A 10239-nucleotide genomic window follows, 5' to 3' on the forward strand; every position below is an offset into this window, starting at 1 on the left:
TGAAAATTCTCATGACCATTGTTCAGCGACTACTAATCGAAGCCTACTGATCAGATACCACTGATCAATGGCCATGAGTAACATCCACAGAGAGTTGGGGAATGGCTGCAATCACAGCATTGTAAGATGGTGAAAGATGTAGCCTTAGGCCCCCTCCTCAATTCAGAGATGGTCTTTCCCTTTTCACGTAAATGGCTTCCTTGACTTTGCGCTCAAACCTCCCTGTCCAGGATGTGTACATCCTCATCATTTAAACAGTGTCCACTGGCCTGAAGGTGTAAATAGACTGCAGAGTCCTGGCTTGATGAGGTAGCTCTTCTGTGTTGTGCCATCTGCTTCGCCAGAGGTTGTTTGGTTTCCCCGATGTATAAATCCTTGCAATCCTCCTGGCACTTAACAGCGTACACTATGTTACTCTGTTTGTGTCGGGGGACCTGATCCTTGGGGTGGACCAATTTGTGGTGCAGCGTGTTTTGGGGTTTAAAAGCCACAGAGACCCGAAAAAATGTGTCTCAACAGCTCCGATACTCCTGACACGTAGGGGCGTCATGGCGGGGTACGCCGGTGTGTTTGTGAAGAGGACCCAGAGGCAAACGCTAGTGAGAGGAACTGAAGCTTAAACAAAAATCGAGCCCTTATTAGGGCTGATGACAAGAGTGTGAAACAAAACAACTCGCACAGTGGCAGGGGCTAAACTAAGACCCAAACCGGCAATACTAGAAAAGACTATGACGACTATGAACGTGATTTTGCACAGGCATGAAAGAAACGATGAAATACAAACATGAACTAGATACATGAACATGCCCTGAACAAAATGATGAAAACCTTGGAAACCTGAAGTGACATGAGGGTAGGAAAACAGACAACCTGACGCTGAACAATGGAAGACACATAGGAGGTGATCAGAGGAAGGAGAAACACATGAGGAAACAGTCAAAGTCAGCTTTAATGTCAAAGACCATATATACAATCATACACAGGAATTTGAAATTGCAATGCTCCCATGGCCCTCAAAGTACACTAAAACAATATAAAGATAAAAAGATAGAATAAAATAGACGTCTTATGTACAACACAATACTATACAATTGTATAAACAGCAGTTTCCAACACAATCATAGTGATTGTGAGCAAGTTCGTGTGCAAGTGGGGATGGGGCAGTCAGCGAAAAGGCAATGGTGGAGGTTCAGAGTTTTGTATGTTTGGGGGGCGGGGGGTTCGGAGGGAGGAGGTGAATGCAGGTCTGGAGTTTGTGTGTGTGTGAGAGCAGAAAGTGAATTCAGCATCCTGACAGCCTGATGGATGAAGCTGTCTGTCAGTCTGCTGGTTCTAGCTTGGAGGCTCTTCAATCTAATTTCTGATGGCAGCAAACTGAAGAAGCTGTTGGACAGATGAGTGGAGTCACCTGTAATCCAGAGGGCTATCCAGATGAGGCAGGTGCAGTGGATCTCCTGCAGGGAGGGAAGAGAAGTACCCACAATCCTCTCCACATAGAGTCATAGCACACAGCGATCCAGGTGGTGAGGATACTCTCTCTCTTTTTTGACCAGGAGAGATCTTCTGGGATGTGCACACCCAGGAACTTACCCTCTCTACAACAGCACTATTGATGGTTAGTGGGGTGTGCAGGGAGTGAGTTCTCCTGAAGTCTATGATGATCTCCTTGGTCTTCTCCACGTTCAGGTACTGGTTGTTGTTGCTGCACCACTCGGCCAGATGAACTTCACCCCTGCAGTAGGTCTCATCGTTGTTGCTGATGTGAACTACCACTTGTGTCATCTGCAAACTTGAGCTGTGTGATGGTGTGCAGTCATAGGCTGAATGGGCTCAACACGCATCCTTGGGGAGCCCAGGTATTCAGTGTTCTTGTGCTGGAGGTGTTGCTGCCGACCCGTACTGTCTGCTGTCTTCCTGTCCGGAAATCCAGCAGCCAGTTACACAGCGAGGTGCTGATCCCCAGCAGATGCAGTTTGTGAATGAGCTGCTGTAGAATGATGGTGTTGAATGCTGAACTGAAGTCTATGAACAGCATTCTAACGTATGAGTCTCTAGTGTCCAGATGTGTGAGGGCTGAGTGAAGGGCAGTTGAAATTGCATCATTGGTCGATCGGTTTGGCCGGTGTTCTGAGAAACCATCCTACCCTGAGAAATCGTCCTACCCGTATTGTGATTTGCCAGTGACTTGTGAGTAAACCTAACCCTACCCCCTAACCATAACCATAACCGTAAGAACCATAACCTTGGATGAGAGAAAAATAACTTCATTTGGGTTTGGTGTTGTGCGCATGCGCAGCATCTGCGCAGAAACATTGGGTAGGATGTTTTTTGAGGTAGGATGGATTCCCAGAACACCGGTATGCAAACTGAAATGGATCCAGGTTGGGGGGAGGAGATGTTTTGATTTGATGCATGGCTAACCATTCAAAGCACTTCATAATGATGGAAGTGAGAGCGACTGGACAGTAGTCGTTAAAGCAGGAGGTAGGTGACTTCGATACAGGAATGATGGTGGAGGCTTTGAGGCATGTGGGAACGACAGCCTGGCTCAGTGATGTATCACAGATGTCTGTGAAGACATCTGTGAGTTCCACAGCACAGTCCCTCAGTGCTCACCCAGGGATGCTATCAGGACCTGGGGCTTTGCATGTAATGATCCTGGCAAGGGATCTCCACACACTGTCTGGGGATAGTGTCACCACCCGGTTGTTGGAGAGGTGGAGTCTTCAAGCATAGAATTTGTTAAGCTCATCCGGTAAAGAGGTGGAACCGACAGCGGTCTGTGGAGTGGGCTTGTAATCTGTGTTGGTTTCTATTCCTTGCCACAGCCTCTGATTATCTTTGCTGTCGCTGAAGCTTTGTGAAATCCTCCTGGAGTACTGCCTCTGATGCCACGTGACAGGTTTGCCCTTGCTGTTCTTAGGCTCACCTCATCCCCAGCTCTGAAGGCTGCATTTCTCAACCTCAGGAGCCTGTAGACCTCACCTCTGAGCCATGGTTTCTGATTGGCCCAAACAGTGATGGTCCTGGTCTCTGTGACATCATCAATCAGTGCAGTCTGTTTAAAGATCTCCCAGTATGTGGTGGAAAAGCAGTCTTGTAGTGCCTCTGAGGACCCTTCTGGCCACACACGTACCTGCTTACAAACTGGTTTCGTGACTTTGACCAGGGGCCTGTATGCTGGCATTAGCATAACAGTGATGTGATCAGAGGCACCAATGTAGGGGAGGGGCATGGCTTTGTAATCTCCTCTCTGGGTGGTGAAAACATTGTCCAAAACAAAACAATGACACAAATGAACACAATGACGCCACAGGGAAAGAGAAACTAAACACAATGACAAACACACAATACTCTTTCAAAATAAACCAGGAAACACTGAGGAAATAACAATAATCAAAGAATAAAACTAAAACACACAAAACACTGGGCCGTAGACCCAGTATCGTGACAACAGGATCACTACGAGTTTTTGCTTAGGCAGCGGTTGTCCTTGTCTCCTGGATCGGCTGGAGCTTTAGCCGCCTTCCCAGCTTTGACAAATGTCCAGTGTCCAGCTGGGATAACCACATTTACTCAGGGCCTTCTTGATGTGCTGTTCTTCTGCTTCCCTGGCTGCTGTGTCTGTGGAAATGGTGTTCGCTCTGTGTTGTAGCATCCTGATGACACCCAGTTTATGCTCCAATGGATGATGAGAGTCAAACCTTGAACACTGATCTGTGCGCGTAGGTTTACGGTACACATCAGCTTTTAGATGTCGCCCATTACTGATGGAAATCTCACAGTCTAAGAAGGTTAACCTGCCACCTTTCATATCCTCCCTGGTGAATTTGTAGTGTTAGTCCACCGAGTTAATGTGATCCATGAATTGTGGTACCTCCTGAGATTAGATTTTCACGCAGGTGTCATCCACATATCTGAACCAATGTCTTGGTGGTGTTCCAAGGTAGGATAGCAAATCCTTCTTTTCCACTTCTTCCATGTACACGTTGGCTGCGGAGGGTGAAACTGGGGAACCCATGGCACACCCATGTTTCTGCCTGTAGTACTGACCCACAATAATACTGACCCTTGGATGTGAAACTGTCATGGCTCAGAGGCCCATGGAGTGGAATGGACTCAAGCGCAGAACCAAGAGACCAGAGGCTTGAAGTGATTTGCAAAAACAAAACTTTTATTTACAAGAATTCCTAACTTAGATTCTCAAGGCAAAGGAGGGCTCCACCGAGAGGAGGAGAGCCGATGCTGTGGAAAGTTACTCAGACTCACCCAGACCATGACAGAAAAAGGTAGAATTAACACACAGTTCCAAAAGCAAACACAACTGATCAGTGCTGAGGGTGGTTCTGTTGCTGAATTTGGGGTCATCCTCTAATCTCTTGCAAACTACCTTCAGTGACTGGAATGCAAGTGAAGGGAGATGTAACATCTCTCTTCACTGACTGTACATGTACTAAGATTGGGGAAACCTGCAGTCAGCTGAGACTGAAAAAGTCACTTGGATGACAAAACATTGTCCCACTGAAAACACAACATCCAGATGAACAGAATCAAGAATCAATTTGGGATTTACAAAAGGTAAACCTGGATGATTGAGCATGCATTATTTTATTAATATCTCTAAAATGATAGCGGCACAAACGAAAATTTTTGCAGCACAAACGTAGCACAAAAGTTTGACACCACTTTTGTTTGATTTGGGTAATGCGGGGGGGCTGGTTGACCTTTTGACCTTTACATTTTCATTAATATCTTTAAAACAGAAGCAGCACAAACAACAATTTTAGTAGCACAAACGTAGCACAGTTGATTGACACCAATTTTGTTTGATTTCCTTAATGTGGGGACTGGTTGACCTCTGATGACCTCTAGAAATTCTTACTAATATCTTTAAAATGATAGCGGCACAAACTAAAATTTTTGCAGCACAAATGTTTGATACCACTTTTGTTGGATTTGAAGAAGGTTGGGGCTCCAACTTCACTCACATCTTAAATTTCTGTAAGCAGGTGTAGTTGAAACAGCAGTATTTTGTACATATATCAAAGTCTTTTGATTTTTCATACGTCATAACTCTTCATAATTCATATATATTCAACTTCAAATATTATGCACAAATGTGTATCTTTATCCTAATAATACCAAGTCATGGTTTCTCTTTCTCCTTTGGGTTTATTGCGGTTCTCCAGCTTCCTCTCTTTTGTCTAAAAATGGTTTAATCAGCTTGTGCCACTAAATGAACAGAAAGACAGAAACTTCTCATGTACACATTAAATTTTGTGACCAAGAGGAAGAAGTTGTTTACATTAAAAAAATCAACAACTTTATTTTGGTTCATATTTGGTGTACATACATAGAAAAATCAATATACACACATAAAACACAATTCTGCGATTAAAGCCATTTTTAGATCATATGTTTCATTATATAGAAGGAAGCTAAGATTGGTGTCTAAGACCACTATACAGGAAGATCTGTTATAGTGGCTGTCAGTGAATAAAGCATTAACGCAAAACAAAATGTATAATGTGCATTTATATACAAATCAGCACTGTGGTACATGGGTCCAATGTCGCACTGTTTGGTCACCAGTTTGGCATTCATGATCCTCGCAGGATTAATGCACAGACTGATCCCAACTTTCCTCTGGCAGAAATGATTTGTTGCAACTTTGGTAATGCTGTGACCTCATCAAAGACCATCGACAGCTCAAATGAAAACATTTCCCTGCAGTGTTATTTATGATTAAATATCTAAATGTACTATGTTCTTAGACTAAAATATTACTTTTTCTCCTGCGATCATGCCAGAGATTAAAGTCGACTGAGAGAATGTGCACAAAGGGAAAACTAAAGACAAAATTATGAGATTGAACTTGTATTTCTGCTGCTCCTCATTTGTTTGTAAAACAAATAGATTATAAATCTGAACACTGTCAGAATGGACGTGTTCTTATTTATAGAAAAATGAAGGTGTTTAATTTCTAATGAATTAAAATGAGGATGGCATCCCAGAGCGACACTACAAGCTGAGAAACATCAGCTTGTTGGTGTTTCTAGCACAGCTGTAAACGACTCTAATGGTCCAAATAAAAGAAAGCAACTCTAACTACTCGCCTTAGTTCGTTATGTGTGTGCATATATAGAAAACAACTCATTTAAATACTGCTCATTCACTGCCTTTAAAGCTAAGAAGCTATACAGAAAATGAATGAAGTATTTGCTATGATCTAATTACATTCATTGTTATAATAGGCTCATCCAATCTTTTGATATGAAATCAGATGACAGCAGAGAGCAGAAGCATTAAACACATGAAGCTGTGAGTTAATATTCTGTTGGCGCTGCTCTGTGGTGTAGTGATTGCTTGTGCAATTACTGCTGTCGTGGTCGCTGTTGTCGTTGTGGTTGACCTTGTTGTTGATTTGGTGGTTGTAGGTTCTGGCTTTCTGGTTGTGGTAGTAAAATCTAGGAAAAGACAAACAGGTAATTTGAGCAAATAAACACCTGATGTATAAATCACGTGTTTTGGTCTGTCTGTTAATATTTTCTGTCTGTATTCTAAGATAAGCTAACCTGCTCCCAGCAAAAGTTTAAGATTATGCACAGATATGGAAAAGATACCAAACAAAGAAAAAACTATGTTAAGAATCTGTGTCGGTTTGGTGTGAATATAAAACTGAGGTTTGATTCTTTTAATTTTCCCACAGTGACTTACAGACTGTAGCATTGAGTTTTTCTGATGTCACCACTGGAGGGCGCTGTGGTCCAGCTGGTCCCAGCTCCAGCTTGGTTTCACACCAGTACTGGGCTCCATCATCTTCTCTACTGGCGGTGATGTTCAGAGTGAAGGTCTCACTCACTGGTTTCTTTTGTTTACTCCTGGACTGTAGGTGATCCAGTGCTGTGTTTCCTCTGTAGAAGGTCACAGTGAGGTTTTGAACAGGAGCTACGTTCTGTACGCTACACTGCAGGGTGTACTGCTGATTCTCAAACATCATCTCAGTGTGGTTTACAAAGCTGATGGAGACACTTTCTGGAAGCTCTGAGAAGACAGGGAAAGAAAGAATAACACAGGTAGATGTCAGTCAGTAACCGCTGAGAGCATGAATCCATCTAACCGTGTATTTACAGAAAGAGATCAAATTCTGATTATAAATGATGCAAAATTCACTAGAAAGTCTGATGTTATAAAGTAAACATACTTACGATAAAGAGTTGGATTCAGAATGCTAGTACACTGATTACTGGTATAAAAGCACAGTAGAGATATTTCCCATTCAGTCAGTCTGTCAACTGTCCAGAACATCGTGGTTCCATTTTTTGTAACATTTCCCACAGCGTGCTCCAAACCAAAGACATCTCCACTGCAGTCCTTCTGACATACATCACATGTAACATTGGCTGGGTCGCCGTACTTCACTACCAGTGCAGATGGAGTAAACACAGGATACTCTGTGCAGCTAGAACCTGTAAGAAACACAGTACATGTTTGAGAAAATCAATAAAACAGTAGTTACAACAACACTTGATACTAAATCTTATGGTTATATAGTTTACATTTCCTTCTAGATAATTCTCACAGTATTTGGATACTGTCGGGAGATTTGGCAGTAAAAGTTTAAACAAATCCACAAATAAAATGAACATTTGTTTTTTATGGATGTCTGTCACATTTGGACTAGATCCCACAAAGTTTTATATTCTTTAAATACAAAATATCCACAAATAATAATCCGTCACCACACAACTGTACACGATGGTCTTGTTATATATGTGTGTTTGTTTTTCACTTGAGTTGTTAAAAATTTTAAGATTGACTGATTGATTTAAGATTCAATGATCACATTACAAACTGATCAAGCACTAATCTAAGAGCCACAGTTAGAGTAATTAATCTATCACTTTACAACATCTAAAATAAAAAGTGAGAACCATTAAATTAATGGGGTATTACAGTATGCTTCCACCTGTAACGATGGCTCTAAGTTTCTAAGACATTCAGCAGCAGCAGGACTAAACGTGAGCTGTAAATTAGTTGTACCATGCACATCGTGAACACAGCCTCTTGGAAAACCTTTCACTTACCTCGACTGGACACTTGGTGGGTGCACAGAAAAGTAACTGAGGAGGCGACCAGAAAAATAAAATAGGAAAACATTATTCCCGGCTAGATTTTTAGAAATTAAATGTTGTCGAGAAGATGATCAAACATTTAGTCCGAAGGCGTTCGGAGAGGGGAATGTACTCGAGTTCCTCATTTTGCTTTTCTATTGTAAGAGAACAATGTTGGCAGTGTAGCCTGTTTTCACAGCACACATCCGCTGTTTTTTTTTTCCTTTCCTGTTTTACAGCCATCAAGTTATCAATGGAAAATTGTGAAAACAAAAGTGTAGCATTGTCACCATTATACATACTGCAATCTTTTTATATACTGACTTTAAAGTAGTAGTAAGACTTTACTAAGTAGTAATATCCTCATAATAATTAAAATATATATCAATCAATCAGTATGACTAAGGAGCTTGGAAAGAAAAGCGTCTGAACTTCTTTAATTTGCTTGAAGATGTTTCACCTCTGATCCAAGAAGCTTCTTCAGGTCTAGGGTCAAATGTTGGAGAGTCCCAGATTTAACCCCTGTGGGAGTGTCCCCACGAGAGGGACAATGGACCCCCTAATGATCCTCTACCTAATCAGCCAAGGTGTGAAAATGTGTGTGGGTCACAATCAGCCAGGGTTTCGGGTGAGCTCATTGTGAAACCTGGTACCACCTTATCATGTGATTTCCTGAGGTACTTCACAATGAGCTCACCTGAAACAATGGCTGATTGTGACCCACACTCATTTTCACACCTTGGCTGTGAAAATGGGTGTGGGCCCAGAGTGTGAGTGGGCGTTAAGGCGTCTGGGAAGGGAACTCAAAACTGGATTATAGATGGCAGACAGTGTTGTAAACCACCGCCTCTGTTCAAAGATGGTCACTCACAGTGGACGTAAATGGCTTCTTTCACTCCTCTTTCAAACCATCTGTCCTCTCTGTCCAAAATGTGAACATTGGCATCCTCAAAAGAGTGACCATTGACCTTTAGATGCAGATGGACTGCCGAGTCTTGTCCTGTGGAGGTGGCTCTTCTATGTTAGTACATACTGATTCTATGTCAATCAGTATGACCTTAACACACCATGCACTGGTTTTTGTTTTTTTTATCAGTCTTAAGGTTTAAACATTTAGTGGATGCTTCCAAACGTTTGCTTTATATCCAGTTTGTACTTATTGTGCAGTTACTGTTTTGTATTTTTTGCTTGTTGCTTTTAATGCCATTATGGTATATCATGCATTAGCTTATAGAGTACTCTGTATATGCATCGTAACTTTTCTAAACTGCAATATGGGAGAAAAATCAGTTGTGCAATTGAGAGCTTTAGTCGTGAGCCAGCATTAGACAGTGGCTCTGATTAAAGTGAAGATTATCCATATTAACATGTTCTGAGTGTCCCATTTCAGTCCTGTATTGTAGGCTACGGAGAACTCAAGGAATTCACACACACCTGCACAGTGCACTCAAACATATTTATCTATACATAATATCTGTAGGCTGATCGGAGGTCCACACTTACAGGCAACAATGTTGAAAGTTTGGTACTTTGGCTGAAGGAAAAGAGGAAGTTTTGTGCTCATAAGTCACATTGAAATGAATGTGACTGTGGTACATTCCCTTCCTCTTTGCTTCCCCGGTGATCTTTATCACGGTTTCCTGAGACTCCCCCCATTCTGTATCAGTCTTGTATTTATTCACTCAATAACAACGGTATTATTTCTGCACTTTCTGTTGTAACCCCAGTTCTCTGTATGACTGTACCTATCTCAAGTGTATCAACAGATGACGGCAGAACATCATAACTAATTTATAGACTTAAACTGTGAGTCTTTAAAAAAACAAACAAAAACAGAGCAGTCCTAGTCCGACTTTCAGCACCTTTACAACCATCTAGGAAGTGAAAACACAGCGTACGCCAGTAACTACAAAACCACCTGAACAAATAAAATTATAGCACTGGTCACATACTTAACTGAAGCGCTGCTCATTACCTACATTACTTGCGACGTATTGGTTATAGCTGTTTAATCTCTCGTTAATGGAAATATCTAAATCACATGACACTGTGAACCGAGCATCAGAACAAGCAAGAAAGGTGATTTAAGGCACTCTGACATGCAAGGATTGTTGGTGCCAGACAG

At 41.9% G+C, this 10239-nt stretch overlaps 1 protein-coding gene across 1 annotated transcript; it reads right to left on the bottom strand.

The window, feature by feature from the left end:
- Window positions 1-5297: 5297 nt before the first annotated feature.
- On the bottom strand, window positions 5298-8260 carry LOC102790033 (intercellular adhesion molecule 2-like). The gene is made up of 4 exons (XM_006804336.3): window positions 8088-8260; window positions 7209-7469; window positions 6718-7044; window positions 5298-6467 (listed from the first exon to the last, which is right to left on the bottom strand). Exons 1-4 carry the CDS (start codon window positions 8158-8160, stop codon window positions 6280-6282), a joined length of 849 nt encoding a protein of 282 aa, XP_006804399.2. The 5' UTR covers window positions 8161-8260; the 3' UTR covers window positions 5298-6279.
- Between the last annotated feature and the right edge of the window lie 1979 nt (window positions 8261-10239).

The sequence above is a fragment of the Neolamprologus brichardi genome, chromosome 6, assembly GCF_056152115.1.
Source record: "Neolamprologus brichardi isolate AB-2024 chromosome 6, ASM5615211v1, whole genome shotgun sequence".
In the NCBI taxonomy this organism is placed as follows: Eukaryota; Metazoa; Chordata; class Actinopteri; order Cichliformes; family Cichlidae; genus Neolamprologus; species Neolamprologus brichardi.

Coding starts and splice junctions, on each gene's coding strand:
- LOC102790033 (XM_006804336.3), bottom strand. CDS start 8,160: ATGTTTTCCTATTTTATTTTTCTGGTCGCCTCCTCAGTTACTTTTCTG. Junction 7,470..8,087: donor CCACCAAGTGTCCAGTCGAG/GTAAGTGAAAGG, acceptor TGTTTCTTACAG/GTTCTAGCTGCACAGAGTAT. Junction 6,468..6,717: donor AAAACTCAATGCTACAGTCT/GTAAGTCACTGT, acceptor GTCTTTTCCTAG/ATTTTACTACCACAACCAGA.